We start from the raw sequence: 18418 nt of genomic DNA, 5'->3' as shown, positions 1-18418 counted from the left end.
GACCAATAGTGAGAGAGAAAGAGAGCCCGTCCTTTTCACCACCCCTCCGCGCGGACTGGTTGTGGGGACGAAAAGAAGGCGGGAGCTCTGCCCGCCTTCCGCGTGGCTCCGGCTCGCAAGCCAATGACAGAGGGAGTTCCCCTTCCCCGCCCGGAGCCTCTAGCTCCGCCCGGGCACGGCGACGCCCGCCCCAGGCCGGAACCGCCGCGCTGCATAACGGCGCAGTGACGGGGCAGCTCGGCCGGTTGCCGGCTGCCGCGCATGCGCAAAGACAGCGTCGTCCTTTCCGTTCCGTCTGTCACCTCACACTTAGTGCCTCCGCATCCGGCGAGCGGCAGCGGGACCAGCATCGGGGTCGCCCTTTCTCATTCCCTTCTGTTTCCCGGCTGGGCGGCGCGTATCTGTCAGGGTTCCCGGGTGCCGCCCGGCGGCTGTGTTTGCACCTCCATGGAGGAGCCGCTGGCCCTGCACCCCGTGAAGCTCTATGTGTACGACCTGTCCAAGGGCATGGCCCGGCGCCTCAGCCCTCTTATGCTGGGTAAGAGCACGGCAGGGGGATTGGCATCGCCTCGCCTCCGCGCAGGGCCGCGCCCGGCCCGGACCCCCAACTCTTGCCGCCTCCCAGGGGCTCGTGTGCCTTCGCTGACAGCTGCGGCCCGGCCCATCCGTGCCGGGAAGCGGGGCCGTATTCACGCCCGTCAGCCCCGGGAGTGGCTTTCCGCCGCCCGGTACCGCTCTTCCGAGGGAGCGGCCCGCTGGGGAAGGGCTCCCTGCGGGGCCGGGCAGCGCTCTGCGGCTGCGAGCGGCGGGCCGCGGTGGTGGCCGATGGCCGGAGCGCGACTTGGGAGCGTGCGGGGTCTGTCTTGGGGGTCTGATGGCGTGGGCGCAGAGTGGGGTTTGTCAGCAGCATCCCTGTGTTCCTTGGCGGGGAACAAGTCCCCCGTGACCAGGGCCATGCTCTTTTTTTCTCAGCTGACCTAAAGGCTCGTTAAAAGTATTACTTAGCCCCGCGAAGCGAGGGAGAGCTCAGTTGCTGCCAGGCGGACTGCCTGACACCCTGACAGGAAGGCCAGGCTGGAAGGAAGCCTTCTGCTGTTTACAAGGTTATTGAGCTCAAACGGCTCCATGTTGCGGTGAGGCTGGACAGGGCCAGTTGGGTGGTTCGTGATGTGCAGCTAGCCACCTTCTCCTTCCAGAGCGCTTGTAAGCATGTGGTGTGTGTTCTCTTGAGAGTGTGTGCGTTTCCAGCTGAACCTCGGACTGGGGATGTGAAGGAAACTTGGCTTTTCCTTGAAGTTTAGGAAGCGTGAATCAGGAGCGCAACGAGAAAGTAGTTTATGCCTCTTATGTGTAGACTCTGGCCCGTGTCAGATCAGCAGTCTGTGCGAGATGAAACTTCTCAACAGGCTCAGTCTCTGAACAGATGGCTTCGTGTAATCTTGTTCTACAGTTTGTTGGCATTCGCTTTGCTCATCTGCCCTATGAGACGATTCTGCGCTTTCCTGCAAGCTTAGAATGAAAGTCCAGATAATTCTTGGCATGAGGTTTCAAGTACGGTGATGATAGGCTTGCAAAATTGAGAAGAAAATACTACAGAGATTGTGTGTGATGTTCTCTGTTAGCCAGACAGCAACAACAACTTTGAGAGATTTTTTTCCCGTGCTGGATAGCTTCAAAACTTGCTTTGTGTGGTCAGAGTCACTTCCATTATAGCCCTCGGGGGAGTAACTCTTCACCTGTGCTTCATCTTGTGCTAAGGGTTACAAGGTACAGGTTAGATATGTGCATGGTTTACCATGTTTGAGTGGAGAAGCTTTTAGCCAGTCTTATTTCAAAGTGTTGGACCAAGCCAAGAGTAGGTTGTTGCTATATTTATCTCCATGCCAGTCTTCACATAGGTCAAGTAAAGTCTTTTTAGCTGGATTCTTATCCACAAAGTCGATCTTGTAGCTTTCTGGCATTCACATAAAAAAAAACCAGTTTGGTGCATGACATCATTCCTGGTGCTTGTTATGTTATCCAAACAATAACTTCAAGGCTCTGTGCTTGTGAAGGAGTTTGCTGCTAAATTTCTAGAAGCCTGAGTAATGAAAAGGAAGGCTTTAAAAAATGTGAACACATGTCTTGGTCCTGTGGGAAGTGTTGTTGTTAGTACTGCCTCGTAACTAGCTGAGCTCAGACGTGTTCCTGGAACAGGGCCAACTAGGCCTGTGTGGTCACAGTGACAATGCAGACTGCAGAATATTTGAGATGATGTGGATCCAGCAATTGGCTTGGCCCTAAAACAAATCATTGTTCCTTTTATTGTCCTTCCAGTTAAGTATCCTTTGTTCGTTTGCACTTGGCTCTGTTATACCTCCAGATGATTTTAGAAACCTCCCCAAGAGCAAAATCACGGAGAGAATGCTCCTCTTGCCTCATGTTCACACCTTTTTTTTTTTTTGCCTTGAAGAACAATAAAAGCTGTTGCTACTTCTGTGTGCATCAACTTTCAGATGGTCTACAGCTATCTTTCCTTTTTTTGTGTGTGTCAGTGATAGTCATAAACTGTACATCACCAGGGAAAGTCATAGAAATTGAAGAGGAAGGCATTTCTTAGATGATTTAGTGATAAATGGTTGTCATCTCTGCTGATGGTATTCTTCCCCAAGGTGCCAGGTTTCATTGAAGCACTGCTCCTGCTTTGAGTGATTGTTCTGTAGCATCACCTGTATTGAAATAGGCGTTTTGGAGAGAAGAAACCAATACAATAGCTGTGCTAAACTTAATTCCTGGCATGCTCAGGGGCAGGAGCTCAGACACCCCTGCCAGAGGGCAATAAATCCCTTCTTAAGGGGCTGACCTACTGCAAGAGGATCACCGTGTACTGCCTGGAGTTGTGCCTGTGGGATCCAGAGGTGGTATGGATAACATCAGCACAGTGTTCAAGGATCAGCTCTCACTACTAAACTTTATCCTAACTTTTTCAGTATCAGTTATCTCCATTGGAAGGCAGAGCTAGAGCTGTGCAGCAGGGCTCATAGCAGATATTAGAATGACTTAGTTGTGCCTCTTGGGGGCATATTTTTGCCCTTCTTGGCAAGTTTCCCTCTCAGACTGCTTTTGTACTTACTTTTCTGCGAGTGTCCTGCACACTTTCAGTGACTATTTCTAAAATACATGTGACCAAATATTGTGCTTCAGTTGCTTTGATAGCAGAAGTGGCATGTTTAATTTTTGTGTGCAGTTGTCTGCATGCATGTTCTCTACAGGTACTGTTCCCCTTCTGCCTCCCATTCTCAGTCTGTGTCACTGCATTTATCTGCCCAGCTACATGATCTGGTAATGATAAATGTTGACCTGAATGCAATGAGATTTCTGTTTTCAAGACAGAAAACATAATCCACCTATCTTGTAGAGGGTTAAGAAAACCAGAACACTTCAGCTTGCAGTGCTGGTTTTGAAGTAGATGTCTGAAGGCAGAGAGAACTTCAAGGCAGATTAAAATCCTCTTGCACCATGGTCTTAAAGGAAAATGTCTTGCAGCTCTCAAAGTTCCCCTGTCCTGAAATTGAGGTTATTGCTCATGTAGATCACAGGATGAGTCTGTTTATTGTGGAGAAGACTGAGAGGGGGTCTTATCAGTGCTTATAAATATCTAAGGGGCAGATTGCAAGAGGGTGGGGCCAGACTCCTCTCAGCAATGGGACAAGGAGCAATAGGCACAAAGTGGAACACAGGGCATTCCATCTGAACATGAGAAACAAAAGCCAAACTTACTTTGAAGGTGGTGGAGCACTGGGACAAGCTGCCCAGAGAGGTTGTGGAGTCTCCTTCTCTGGAGATACTCAAAACCCTCTTTGAATGTAGCCCTGTGCAACCTGCTGCAGGTGAACCTGCTTTAGCAAGGGAATTCAACAAGGTGATCTCTAGCAGTCCTTTCCAACCCCTACCTTTCTGTGAATCAGCAGGAATTTAGTTCACCACAGCAGCTTTGCCTTAGTGTATAAATTAATGGTGAGCTGACTGGGAGTATGAATCAGTTGAAGTTTTCAAGTGGTGTGTTCAGCTGTAGGGACTTGACAGCCCAGAAGGAATTAGAGCAAAAGGTAACTGTAAAAGGAGGTACCTTCTGCTTTGTTCATTTTTTTGCAGCCCCATTGCATTGCTCTGCCTCTCTTCCATGTGTTCTGAAGAGTTTTAAATTGTAGCAGTGTGAGACTCCACCAGCTTTGTACTAGAGCATTTGCTAGAGATTTCATGAAAATCAATTGCATTACCCTCCCCCAATCTAGCCTACTTATTGATCTCTCTAGGCACCTCAAGGAGAAGGGAAGGGAAGCAGGCTTCTCCCTCTGTGTTAATTTATTTTGCTTCAGTTGAGTACCCTGGGTAGCACTTGGGAGAAGATGCTTGACTAATTAGGATAATTTTCAGTTCAAAAAGGGCAGGAATCTTAATGAATTGGCCTAAGGAAATTGCTACAATATGCAAAGAAACGTGCTGCTAGAAGTATCCATGCTGGTTGGCAATATTCTATTGGCTCCAGTTCCTCAGGAGACCAGTTTACTACTTCTTTGGAGATATTTTAGGGTCTTCTAGGGCTTGCATATCCATTTCAGAACACAGATATGCTGTTTAAAATGCTAAGCTTCCTAATATTTCTTTACAACTCAGGAACAGGTGTTGTTCTTGTGCTAAGGGATGGATGGCTTAAGCTCTAAATGGGGGTAAACTGAGTGTTCCACTCCTTACATCATTCCTTCATGTCTCAGAACTCTTCTGTCCTTCAGTCTAATAATTTGGATTCATATGCAAATGGCACTTTCAGCTGAGAATTTGACATGCACAGGAATAAACCACACCACGTGGCCCTCAAGATAAAGAAATTAACTGTGCCAGCAAAATGGTGAGCATCTAATCTTCCTTTTGCTTGGCTTTCCAGCTAAATCCAGGCATGGAAGTAATCCTGTTTGACTGTATTCTCAAATTATGGGGGCTTGCTTACCTCTTTCAGAATACCCTCCTAACCTGAGAATGACAGTCTCCTGAATCAGTTGTGCAGCAGCAGCAATGAAAACTCTTTAACCACTTCATTCTCCACATTCCTGTGACTAAGCTGAGGCTCCTGGAATTGTTTAATGCATTTGAGTGTTAACATTTTGCTCATAGGTTTCTGGCTCATGGAAGCAGCATGGAAGTATTTGAGCTTTGACTGTTGCAGAGAAAAACAACAGCCAATAAAAACCCAAACCTTCTGTACTTGCCAGATGATACTCTGCCCCCCTCAAACAATTGGAACCTGTGAGATGCTTAAGCACACAGATCTGTGCTGAAATGGTATCCTCTCCTGAGTTCTAGTAAGTGTTTTCAGGAAAGATCCATCTGAACACCTTGGCAAGCAAAAGAGAAGAGTTAAAGCTCAGGCATGTGATCAGTTTTCCAAAGGCTGGCAAGCTGTCCCCCTAAGCTCTCTCAGTAACTTTTGAGGCCATGCTTGTGGTCTGTGGCAAATGCAAGGTAGATTGATTAGCTCATCATGGGAGCAGATCAAATGAAGCTGAATTGCTTCACATTTACTTTAGGCTGAGAAGTAAAGTCCCAATTACTGTAGGACAGCTGATACCTGGCAGCTTGACCACGTACACTAATTGTTGTGTGATTAGGTGTGTATGTCTAAATGTGCAGCACTGTTTCCTGCTTAACAGCCCCTTGTCCCCTGAAATACTTCAGATCTTTAGGCATCTTGCTGCTCCTCTGTTTTTACCTAAAGGCTGCCATCCCACCAGGACATCCCTGTCCTGTTTTGCATGCATGCACATCATTTGCTGTAGGTATTGAGTAAAGGGTAGTGCCTGCAACTTCAAGGCTTTTGCACCTCAATTAAAAACTACTGGGGAATCAGACTTTTCTGTATAACCACAGACAGCCTCAGGTTATGAGTCAATGTGTTGGGTTTGGAGGCAGTACCAGCCTACAGTTGTGCCCACAATGCAGTGTGCCACAGGAGTGTGGACTATTGTGGCAAGGAGGGGATGTCTGTCAGTATCCCAGATGGTATTTGCAGTCCCATCTTCTAGCCCATCCAGTGATTACAGGAGGTAAGCTCTGTTGCTCTGCAGGATTATTTGAGGAACCTCCCTGGCAAGCTTGACCTTCTATTTATTTTATTTTTTTTAAAGCTGGAGAGTGCTGCCAGAAGCACTTTATTGGAAAGTGTTGCTGCAAGGCCTGGAAACAGCTTGTGATTTAGCAGTGCAACAGCAGTACTGCACTCATCACAGAATCACCCAGGTTGGAAGAGACCTCAAAGATCATCAAGTCCAACCTGTCACCACAGACCTCATGACTAAAACATGGCACCAAGTGCCACATCCAATCCCCTCTTGAACACCTCCAGGGACTCATGCTCTCACTTGGGCAGCTGGCTGTGGAAACAAGGTAGTGCCAGTCCTTGCTTGGCCATACTGTTGGGGTTGGTGTGCATCAAGCATTCAGAGGCTGCAGGCACCGTATTTTGTCTATAGTGGACCATGTCCAGCAGAAGGCAAGCTGTAACTCCTCAGTGCAGGCTGCCCTGATTGCTTCATGTGAGCCTGTCAGGAGTGGCAGTGCTTGTGAGCTGTCAGCTGTTCTGCATAATGTTGGAGAAAAGGGCAAGAAGAGTCATTTAGGATCCCAACAGAGGCAAGATTATGGTGTCCACAAAGGCCTGTACAGAACCTCCTATGTGATGCCATAAACATTGAGATTCTCACTGAGCAGCAGGAAAGGGGGCTGTCCAAGTCCCTCAGAATCTGATGGCCATTGACATCTCTCTGTCAGTCAGTTTTGGGGCAGAGATAATGGCAGCCAGCTGTGCAGCATGGGAAACTGCAGCAGCCTATGAAAAGATCTTGGTCTTGGATGTGCCTGGGTGATGTGTGTGTGGCCAATAACGACAGGTTGCTTAGGCAGGAGATTCCCCAGCAGTATTTTCACTGGAGAGCCTTGCACTGCCTCTAAGTACAGTGGCAGAAAGGGGCTTTATTTTATCTGCACCAGACTGGAGAGCTACCATGGATGCCTTATTGTCATCTGTGCTGCAGACCTGGCATGTGTTTTCCACAGTGCCAGCCTGGTTAATGTCTCACAGGAGCCAGGCTAAAATAGCAGGTTAGCAGCTCCATTAAGATTATCAAACTGGTGCTTGGCACAAACTGATCTAGCTGAGCAGCCTCAGACAGTCCTGCTTTGTGAAGATAGGCAGCTTCACTTGCCAAGAGCTGTTTTGTTATTGCCCTGGCAGTTGCTGCCTGTTGTTGGCTATGGATTTTTTGTGTAGCAGCCAGAGAGGAGTTGCCCCAGGGCTGGACTGCAGTTTAATGCAAAGTGCTTTCCTGAATCCTCTGGGTTTGTTGGTACACTCAGCAAATTGCACTGGTGGAAAGGGGCCTCTGGAGGTCCTGCTTAGGGTTAACCAAGAGCAGATTCTTCAGGGCCCTGGTCAGCTGAGTGCTGAGTATCTCCGTGGGTGGAAATTCCATATGCTTTGTGGACCTCTGCCCCAGAGTTTGACCACCTTCATGGTAATTTTTTGTTCCTGTTACTGGGTTGGGAATTTCCCATTTTTCAGCTACCACCTGTTGCCTTTCACTGTGCACCTCTGAGGAGAGCAAGGCTCCCTTTCCTCCCTACCCATGAGGTGGTTGTAGACAGCAAAAAGGCCTCTTGGCCTTCTTCAGACTGAAGAGACCTGTTCTCTCAGCCACTCCTCAATACAGCAGGTGCTCCAGCCCAGTATTTCAGTGCCTTTTGTACAAGGGGGGCTCAAAAGTGGACACAAGATACTGTCTCACAAACAGGGGAAAGGAGTTGCTGCAGCTGTTGGCTGCAGTCTTGCTGCCCAACATGTGGTGGTAGCCTTTGCTGCAATGACCTTTTCCAGTAAGTGTTTGAAGTGCATGAGCAGGTCCCCAGCACCACCTGTGATATTTTCATACCTGCTTTCTGCACACAGAGCCTAGGTGCAAAGTGGCAACTTCACAGAAAGCCTTTCATCATCATTTGCTAGAGATGTTTGTCAAACAAACAGCTATTAGGATGTTCATTTTCTACTGAGCATGCAAAAGGGCAGATACAATTCTAGTGTGTGCTGCCTTTGAAACAATGTGCTTTGAAAGGAAGTTCAAGTGTCTAGGGGGAAACAGTGATTCATTGTGAACTAATGAGGAATAACTTATTAGCAGACACACAGAACACTAACTGTGCAAAGCCAAGCAGCAGAGCCCATGGCTGGCCAGCTGCTAAAATGCTGTACCCTGGAAAGGTGAAAGCTCTTATGGGGAAGGTGTGGAGCAAGGGTTAGAGGATCAAGGAGCACAACAGCATGTGACACAGTAAAGGGGCAGCAAATGCTTCTGGGATGTTGCAGCACGCTGCTCCACTTCTCTCATCATTGCTGCTATCTTTTGGCCTTCATCCTGCTCCATGCCTATGTTTCTGTGCAAAGGGTTGACAGTGAATATGCTTGCTGCCTGGCTGTGATCCATGGTAGTGACAGATTAGTCCACCTACTTCAAAACTGAATGTGCTTGTTTCAGCTGATGTCTCTATTGATACAGCAGCCTTTTCCCTGCCTTCACTTTGCTACAACCCTTGTATCATACCTACGTATCTGTCTCTTGCCTGTTTCACTTCAGCCTTGAGTGGAAAAAATACAGTAGTGATTATTTGTTCCTTGCCTGAATACACAAGCATCCTTTTCACAGAGCTGTGCAAGAGTTATCCTCATCAGTTTCAGTCCTCTGTCCTCAAGCCTTTTATCCAGGCTTGATCATGACAGAAAGTTGGTTTTCCCCAAGAGGAAGAACTCATAAAGAGCTACTGCTGCTTTGAAGTAGCATATTTTATTCTTGACACTCACAGACCGGAGCAGTCCTGCCAGGGAAGTAGGAGGGGGTAAATACCTCAAGACCCTCTGCCTATAGAGTGGGCAAGGCAATGTTTCTGCCACCCTGTAGGCTCTTGATGCTGTGGTGCTGATCTAAGTAAGGACAATCCAAGAATGTGTTTTCACAAGGGACAACATAACCTATCGCTCCTGCTGCACCAAGTGTCTTGGAAGCTGGAGGAAACCATGGAATAGATGGAGAGACTATCACCCCAGATCTTATGCTCAAGTTAGATCTCTCATAAGCTAATGAAAAAGAAAACAGAATGTTCTGTGCATGCTAAATATGCAGTTATGAAATCAATGTCAAACTCACCTCTTCTGGTCCTGACTGGAGGCTCTCATTTTAGGAGCAGGTTTTGTTTCTTGGTCTGCAGACAAAAAGCCCAAGGAAGGGGGAGCACTGGCAGAATAGGATGGCATTGTCACCTCTGTATGCAGAAGGAGAAAAGTACATCAGAGGTGTGAAAAATATTAGCTCATTTGAAAGAAAAATACATTGTGTTGCTTTAAAAGCAGCTCTGGGATGAAATCTTACGGTGAGGTAATAAGCAAGTGATTGGCAGAAGGTAGGCTGAAATCTGGAAAGTGCATTGCTAATAACTCTTCTTTTCTCTGCATACAGGGAAACAGCTGGATGGCATCTGGTAAGTGGCTAGATCTACGTTGCATAATGTGTGCTTACACACTGTGTGGTGTAGGAAGTATTTTCAGTATGAGATTTAGAGATGCTTCAGATCTGAAGAACATTTTGGTGCTTCAAAGAGACCAAGGCACTGTTTGTTCCTGAATGCAGTTAAGGTGATGTACAGTCAAGTGTGGTTAACCTTTGCCAATCAAAGCTTAGTGGACCCCAAGAAAAAAAAGAAGTGTTGATAGTAGTTGTTGCATTTTAGCACACTTGCTTTTTCAGGGGTAAGATATTGTCCTTGTCCCAAGCACTTTGATTTTCTAATTGCAAGCAGAGTGAAAGAGTAGGTGGGAGGAAGGTGCTAGGAAACCTGGCTCTTAATGCCTGAGAGCAGTGGCTACAGGAGGTTACAAAACACCTCCCAGTTTGCTACAATTCATATCAAGAGTTTTAAAATAAACTTTGAACATTAAAATCAAAGCCTTGTTCCCCTCCATTTTCATCTTTATTGATCCATCTCCAATGCTTGTTCAACCATCTTCTTGGTGTCTATCAAACAGGCACTTCTCTTAGTGTGGTAGCCCTCTGATTTCGCCCTCAGCCCTTTAGCTGAAAGAGTCTGCCAGGAATCTCATGCTGCTGTGGAAGTCCCTCTCTTCCTATGTCCCTTCATGCTTGGGTGCCAAGCTAAGCATGTTCTTTCCCAAGCACTTACAGAATTAGCAGTAGGCTTGATAATCACTGCTTCCATATCCATTAAGGTTCCCCCAGATCCTATTGCTACTCCCAGAAACACATTCACCTTTTATTTCAGTCAATCACTTCATGATGTCCTTGAGCACACAGATTTACCAGTGATTTATGTGCTAGGTTAAATATGTCCCTTGTTTCACCTGGGTTTTGTTCTCTCTGGCAGGCACACCTCCATAATAGTCCATAAGGATGAGTTCTTCTATGGCAGTGGAGGAATCTCCAGCTGTGCACCTGTAAGTTAACCTTTTTTCCTTCCTTTCTAATGATTTTAGGGTGGCATCACCTGCTCAGAAGTGCTTGTGTCACTGTGGTTTAGAAAAGGTATAAAAGCCTTCTGAATTCAGAGTTGGCTGCTTGTCATGGCTGCCTGTCATGGCTGCCCAGGGCATCTAAGGAAAAGGGAGCATGGACAGTGGATTTAATCCAAACTAACTACAGGCTGAGGGTTGCTACTGCTGGTGGAGTCTATCCACAACACCTGCTGTAGCTGCGTTGCCAGAGCCTAATTCTGGATCAGTAGGTATTACACATGCAGACTTGGCAACCTAAGGCATCCTTTCTAAGATTGAAAGGAAAAAATGAGTTCAGGATGGTTTGTCAGATCTTTTTATGTTCTTGGAGAGTGAAAACTGATTTTGCTAGAGCTTAAAGCATGTAGCCAAGTACACAAGCTGAAATATAACTTAGTTTCATAGTTTCATTCAGGGTTGGAAGGGACCACAAGGATCATCTAGTTCCAACCCCCCTGCCATGGGCAGGGACACCCCACACTAGATCAGGCTGGACAGAGCCTCATCCAGCCTGCTCTTAAACACCCCCAGGGACGGGGCCTCGACCACCTCCCTGGACAACCCATTCCAGGGTTTCACCACTCTCATGGTGAAGAACCTCCTCCTCACATCCAGCCTGAATCTCCCCACCTCCAGCTTCATTCCATTCCCCCTAGTCCTATCACTACCTGATATCCTGAGAAGTCCTTCCCCTGCCTTCCTGTAGGCCCCCTTCAGATACTGGAAGGCGACAATGAGGTCACCTCGGAGCCTTCTCTTCTGCAGACTGTACAGCCCCAGCTCCTTCAGTCTGTCCTCATAGGAGAGGTGCTCCAGCCCTCTGATCATCCTCGTGGCCCTTCTCTGGACACGTTCCAGCACCTCCACATCCCTCTTGTAATAGGGGCTCCAGAACTGGACACAGTATTCCAGGTGGGGTCTCACCAGGGCTGAGTAGAGGGGGAGGATCACCTCCCTCGACCTGCTAGCCACACTTCTCCTGACGCAGCCCAGGATCTGATTGGCTTTGCGGGCTGCAAGTGCACACTGAGAGCTCATGTTGAGCTTTTTGTCCACCAGCACCCCCAAGTCTCTCTCCTCAGGGCTATCCTCCAGCCAGTCGCTGCCCAGCCTGTATTTGTGCCTGGGATTGCCTCGACCCAGATGCAGGACCCTGCACTTGCTCTTATTGAACTTCATGAGGTTGGCCTGTGCCCACCTCTCCAGCCTGTCAAGGTCCCTCTGGATGGCCTCCCTTCCCTCCAGCGTGTCTGCTGCACCACACAGCTTGGTGTCATCAGCAAACTTGCTGAGGGTGCACTCAATGCCACTGTCCATGTCCCCCACAAAGATGTTGAATAAGATAGGTCCCAGGACTGATCCCTGAGGGACTCCACTTGTCACTGGCCTCCACTGGGACATGGAGCCATTGACAGCCACTCTTTGGGTGCGGCCATCAAGCCAGTTCCTTATCCATCTAGTGGTCCACCAATCAAACCCATGTGTCACCAGTTTGGAGACCAGGATGTGGTGTGGGACAGTGTCGAAGGCTTTGCTCAGGTCCAGGTAAACGACATCAGTTGCTCACCCCTCATCTATTAATTTTGTCACCTGCTCATAGAAGGCCACCAGGTTGGTCAGGCAGGATTTGCCCTTGGCAAAGCCATGCTGACTGTTCCCAATCACCTCTTCACTATTCTTTTGAGCGAGTAGTGACTCCAGGAGGATCTGTTCCATGATCTTTCCAGGCACAGAGGTGAGACTGACTGGCCTGTAGTTCCCTGGTTCCTCCTTCTTGCCCTTTTTGAAGATGGGGGCAATGTTTCCCCTTTTCCAGTCTGTGGGGACTTCACCAGACTGCCAGGACTTTTGAGCTTCATCTTACTTCTCATTCTCCAAGTGCAGAACCGAGGAGGCCTCTTTGCTTGACAAACATACCAAATGCTCTTTCTCTTGTGCTTGGGCAAGCCACCATAGCTCTGTTCATTAGAGTTCTGCAAAAGAATGTCATCTGTCCATTGAATGTTGTCTTCTGGCTGTTGATTTTTACAGGGAGGGACACTTCTGGGCCCTCCAGACACAGTTGTTGACCTGGGGAACACCGAAGTCACAGAGGAAATTTTTCTGGAGTATCTTTCCTCTTTGGGGGAATCAATGTTTCGGTAAGTAGCAGCTTGTACCATGAAACCTGCACAGCAAAGCAGCTTTTAGGGAAAGGGGTACACAATGAAAGAAGGTATGAAACCAGTCCTGCTCATAAAGCTTTGTCTGCTCAATGTATTACTTGGTAATCACCAAAACTCAGACTGGAACTGATGGACCCATACACAAGGAGCTACCAGCTAGGCAATCCCCTGGTGTGCCAGCCTTGAGCTAGGCTGGGAAAGCAGCCTGCCAGGAAGCCATTCACACTGTTCTTCTTCAAATGGACTAATGCTTGGAATGCCTTTGAGAGAATCACCAGGGAGGATGAAAGCACTATATAAAATATTTCAGTAAATCACTGCTTTGCCTCATGAGTCATAGGTGAAGTGTTGTAGTAAAAGCTGCCAACTTTCAGATGAGTGAAAGCAAGGTTTTACTGTTAGAAGAGTCTAGTCTGCTTCTCAGAGAGTGGGAAATAGTAGCATTCAGGGTTCTGACTATATTTCAGTGTCAGTAATTCCTGTGATTTCTTGTTATTCTTTCTGTGGTTTTAATTGAAGAAACTTGACCTCACTTACCCTCTAAAGAACCATTGTATAAAGTCAGTAATGCAGAGAGATGTCATTTTCCACCCTGGTTCAACTGAATTTGAAGGTGAATTGATGTCTGCATTTTACCTACTTGCCTTAGAATTCTTTGTGGGGGAGGAGAAAAAAAGAAGTGCTAATGTAAGGACAATTTCTTTTTCATTAAGGGTATAAGATCTTCTGACTGCTGGATTTATTGCTTAGTGTCTTTTTATGTTTCAATTCCTTTCCTGTGGCACAGAGGAGAGTCTTACAACCTCTTTGAACATAACTGCAACACCTTCAGTAATGAAGTGGCACAGTTCCTGACAGGAAGAAAAATCCCTTCCTACATCACTGACCTTCCAGCTGAAGTTCTTGCCACGTGAGTATGCTTTCCACTTCTCTCTGTGGTGTATTGCTTCATGCTAGTGCTTAAACATTTGGCAGAGCCAGCAGTACCAGTTTCTGCTGTCTTTCTCTGAGAAGCAGCATAAGATTAAGGAGAGGATTCTATTTGCTTTACTTCAACACTTCAGAACACTTGTACAAGAAGTGCTGACTGGCATTCCTAAGAAGACTGGGGGGGGGGGGAAGGTTTTTCTTCTGTCTTTAATTTAAACTAGTTGTTTTGTGATGATTTCTTCTATGTGACCACAAAAAAACCCACAGTTCCAGAAAATGGTGCCTTGTTTTTTTTCCTTAGGATACCACTATGTGTTAAAGGTCATTTCTCTTACTCCAAACACACTAATTGCAGTGGAGGTGTCAGCTTTGCTTGTGAAGAGGCAGCTGAGATGTAACTTAAAAATGAATGCTGCAGTTTTAAATTTAGCTGGAACTGGATGGGGAAAGAGGAGATGAAGAATTCATGCCTGGTGGTTCACTTTTTTGGGCTTCTTTTTTTGTATCTGTTTATTTGTTTGTTTTCTCAGGGTTTTTTTGTTTGTTTGGTGGGTGGGTGGTTGGTTGTTTTTAAAGTCCTAGCTGGTGAGGATCCCAGTGGGATTATTGGAGCTTTATCATTTAAATCTTACTACTTCTAATGGCCTACAACATAATGTGAGAGACACATGGGCTCTGGGCTCCTATTGCCTCAGATCTCTCAAAATCAGGAAGTCTGTAACAGTGAGTCATATTAAATGATAAGCCAGGTGCTACAGATTGCAACAGAAATTATTCTGTGAGTGTTGAACTATTGTCATGTAAGAGAGCTAGAGGCTATTCTAGCATTCTCTAGTACTGATGAGGTACTTAATGAAGCTCTGCAGTTGCATAACAGGGATTTCATTCACACACTTAAGTAGAGTGAATTACTGAAAGCCACTTTCAGGCACAGAATTACCACATCAGCAGTGTGGGAATGTTAGGACTCGGAATTAGCTTATGTAAAATCATGTTTACACTTATTACTGATTGAACAGCAAGCTCTCTTTAATAGGTTACTTTGGTTTTGCTTTAGTTTGTCATGGAACTTTGTTCTTCACATGTGGTTCTGTGATGCTGGTTTGATTGTGCCCTAAGCAGTGAGTGCACTGCAGTAGTTGATGGGAAATTCATCAAGCAAGCTGTTTGAGATGTTTGTTTCTTTACCTTTTCAGACCTTTTGGACAAGCTTTAAGGCCCCTCCTGGACTCCATCCAGATCCAGCCCCCCGGAGGAAATACCTTCAGCAGACATAATGGACAGAGCTAACAGGAGTGACCCAGTGCCCAGCCTCACCAGGCCTCTTCCTTTTTAAACATGAATCTACCAGATTTCTATTTTGTAATTTCCCATCAGAGTTAACTCTGCAGAGGTTGCAAGACAAGTTTTACAATTTCCTAGGGAGAGGATTTATCAGGGTGCATGTGAGCCAGTGCTACCAAAAAGATTGCCATAATTTCTAATAGCATTGTACTAATTTATAAAGATTGTCTTGTCCAAGTAGGCTGACACTTTCTGAGTAACTCCTGTGCTGGTAAGTGGGAATTAATTTCATGAGCATTCAAGGGCCCATTACATAATTTGGAGTAAATAAGGTGATGACCTTGCTATCCCCCTTGCAGGCTTGGATCTCCTCCTTCTGTCACTGCCTAGATTGTGGAGGTATTTACTGAAGTCTTCAGGAAAAAGACAAAGGAAGTGTTGGTAGCCTAGGAAGCAAAGGTGTCCCAGGAATAGTCTTCTGCATATTTCATGGATGTTATGTAATTTGCTCAGGGGAAAAAGCTCAGCTCATCTAACTGGAGTATTTGCAGTGGCTCAGCTGTGTGGGGAAAAGTTATCAAGCTGAATTGCGTGCCGGAGAGAGGCTGGAGCTGAAGGTCACTGAGAGCCTTGTGATTCAAGAGTTGTGGGAAGGTACCAGCTGAAAGAACAGAATCTGATGAGCAGAAGAGGTGGAAAGAAATTTCAGGTGCAAGTAAAATGAAGTGAAATGTTTCCCTTCCTCACATGTAAGCCTCTCAGCAGAGAGACAACTTCTTGTTGCTGTAAGAGCTGTGATAGATTCTTCTTTTTTTTTCCTTACCAAGCCAGAGCGACAGTACAGCAAGACAGGAATAGCAATGGCAACTGCACATCAGTTCTGCCTTCAGTATCTGGTTGCAGACATGGTAGGAGTTCCAACTTTCTTTGATATTGCTGTCCTTTCCAAAGCAATCAAGCACATCACAGAAAGGGCTCAAGGGCTCTGCTGAAGTGTAAGAGAAATAGGTGGTAGGTCCCCCCCCCCAATGTAAAGCAAATGAGGAAGAGTAAAATGAGGCTTTTCTGTGGAACAATGGAGTTTATTGGGATCCATGCAGAAGCAGTCCTGTCCATTGGCATTAGATTGTATCAATACTCCATCATCTGGTTTAAGATTCTTACAGCTTTTGCAATTATTTGCAGTGGGGGGAAAAAAGATCCGGGGAATGGGAGAATAGGCACATGGAATTCTTTTCTTGCATGTATAGAAACCTATTTTCCTGAACAATTTTTGTAGCAGTTACATTGGGGAAGGAACACAGGAAAGACATCAGACAAAAACATTGCTCCTTAAGTGGGGATTGCACATCCCAGATGCTGTGAAGAGGCATCTGTGCAGATACATAACCCATTGTCCACTGCTTGGTTGTGAAGTGCATTGCTGCAAGCTCAGTCCTGCATCTCAAACTTCCTCCAAACCTAAGGATGTCCTTCCTCTGCTGGGCTCTTTCTCCCAGAATAATGCAGTTTGGTAGGTTTCTCACACTGTTACCAGTGTGGACTGTTATGGCTCATGTTTTTGAGGAGATAGAATGGAGGGGAAAATGCAGTTTAATCACTCGTTAAATAAATACTTTGTTGCCCTGCACCTTGTGGAGTCACTATGCAAGTGGAAACAGGGTACTGGTAGCCCATTTTGCAGTTGTGTGTGTACCTGCTCTCAGTGTACAGGAGTGGCTCTTGCAGCCCAAAATGGTTGGTTTGTTTGTTTTCCTTGTCATTCTCTCCTTGTGCCATCAACTTCTCCTTTAGTGTTTTATTTGAGGGGCTGGACTCAGAGACAACTCTAGCAATTAATACTCATAGGCTTAAACAAAAGCTTTCAATCTTAACCCCACCAAAATGTCCTGTTTGTAAAAAGCATTCTGTAATGAATCACTGATGGGTGCATCTGGAGGAAGGATTGGTAGGTGTTTGGGTTTTGCTAAGCCATAGCTCAGTTTTTCTCCTTAATGTGTATATCCTCTCCAGTCTGCTCCCATTCCCATTCTGTGAAGAGTAGCCAGTCCCTCATCTTAATACACCTCTGCCTGTGCCACAAAGTGCTGTTGAGATCTTGAAGCTTCCTCAGTTTAACAGGAATACTCAAGCTGACAGAGTGCAACCCAACATCTCCGTGTGCCAGTTTGGTACCTGCAAGCAGCACAGCTATGGGTGCTTGCCTTCCAGCAAGCTGTCACTTCAGGCACAGCTGCCTGAGGTGGAAGCACTGGTGCCAGTTTCTGCCCCACACTCTAGCACAGTGAGGTCCTGAGCCTAGTTTCTGCTTTGCTGCCTGTTTTGGCACTTGTTCCATCCTCAGGAGGCAGGAAAACAAAGCCAGGTGTTCAAGGCCTTTTGCACCCTGCCTTTTCCCATCCTGAGCAGTGAAGACAGTGTTGTTACTCTAAGGTCTCCAGGTAGCACATCAAACCCTTAATGGGAAGGTGGTGAGTTCAAGCCTGCAGTGGGCAGTAGCGTCCTCCCTTCTCTAGTCATGAGGTCTGTGATGACAGGTTGGACTCGATGATCTTTGAGGTCTCTTCCAACCTTAGAAATACTGAACATTTCATTTGACCATACACTGTTTGCAATAGCCAAGGAGCTCCTGGAGGCCTTCTGGGCTTGGGACCTACTCTGTGTTTCGTAGTAAAGGAAATGTAGGAGAGAATCCTGTTCTTAGTCTTACAGGTTAACAAGACCTCTGTACCCTTTAGGCCTCTTAGGAAACCCATTTTCTCCAAAGACGGTTATGTGTAAATTGCAGGGCTGTGCCCCCACCCTTCCACCTAGCCATACCTACTTACAGGAGCATAAACTAGACTTGAGAGGTGTATCTAAGTGTATATAGGTGACAAACTTCAGCCAGCTGATTGACAAAGGGGCAGGGAAACTGAATTCCTCAAAGGGAGCAGAACCCTTTTTGCCCACACTTACTATGCTATGTTGTATTGCTGGGGTTCTCCCATGCCATTTAAAAATTGTTAGTGAAGTCTTTAAGGGGGGGAAGTGATGTTTTGATTTATTTGTGGGGCTTGTTTTTTTTCTATTACAATAAAAAGAAATACAGAAAATGTCCCTGTTTGAATTTGTCTCCATGCAGCTGACCAGAAATCCTCATCTTCACTCTGTTCCCAGCTGGAAAGTGCAAGGTGAGAAACTGTCCGAGTAGTTTGTGTCAGGTATTGCTGCTGGAAGTGGCAGGGGCTGCTGCTCTGTGCTGGGACTGGTCACAGGCTGTATTCTCATTTAAATTTGGAAAGGTTTTCCTTCTGTAAGCACAGTGTTACCTTACCAAGACAACACTCCTGAGGCTTGACACAGATTGGCTGAGGAGTCTGAGGGCTGGAGAGTAAGGTGTTTGGTCAGCACAAGTCTTGTGCAGCCCTTAAATGTCTCATCTGCTGTTGAAGAAGAGGCCCAACAGTCCTTA

At 46.5% G+C, this 18418-nt stretch overlaps 1 protein-coding gene across 1 annotated transcript; it reads left to right on the top strand.

Moving 5' to 3' along the window:
* Positions 1-219: 219 nt before the first annotated feature.
* On the top strand, positions 220-18059 carry DESI1 (desumoylating isopeptidase 1). The gene is made up of 6 exons (XM_068142560.1): positions 220-538; positions 9537-9558; positions 10459-10528; positions 12617-12726; positions 13538-13660; positions 14877-18059. The coding sequence occupies exons 1-6, from the start codon at positions 262-264 to the stop codon at positions 14968-14970; spliced, it is 696 nt and encodes a 231-aa protein (XP_067998661.1). The 5' UTR covers positions 220-261; the 3' UTR covers positions 14971-18059.
* The last annotated feature ends 359 nt before the right edge of the window (positions 18060-18418 follow it).

This window comes from Melanerpes formicivorus, unplaced genomic scaffold (assembly GCF_026170545.1).
Source record: "Melanerpes formicivorus ecotype bairdi unplaced genomic scaffold, bMelFor1.0.p_v2 SCAF_8, whole genome shotgun sequence".
In the NCBI taxonomy this organism is placed as follows: Eukaryota; Metazoa; Chordata; class Aves; order Piciformes; family Picidae; genus Melanerpes; species Melanerpes formicivorus.
The sequence above is the reverse complement of the archived record's forward strand: the minus strand, read 5'-3'. Positions and strand labels throughout refer to the sequence as shown.

Excerpts from the sequence above, each read along its gene's own strand:
- DESI1 (XM_068142560.1), top strand. The coding sequence starts at position 262 with ATGCGCAAAGACAGCGTCGTCCTTTCCGTTCCGTCTGTCACCTCACAC. Across the intron at positions 539-9,536 it reads CCTCAGCCCTCTTATGCTGG|GGAAACAGCTGGATGGCATC; the intron begins GTAAGAGCACGG and ends CTCTGCATACAG. Across the intron at positions 12,727-13,537 it reads TTGGGGGAATCAATGTTTCG|AGGAGAGTCTTACAACCTCT; the intron begins GTAAGTAGCAGC and ends CCTGTGGCACAG.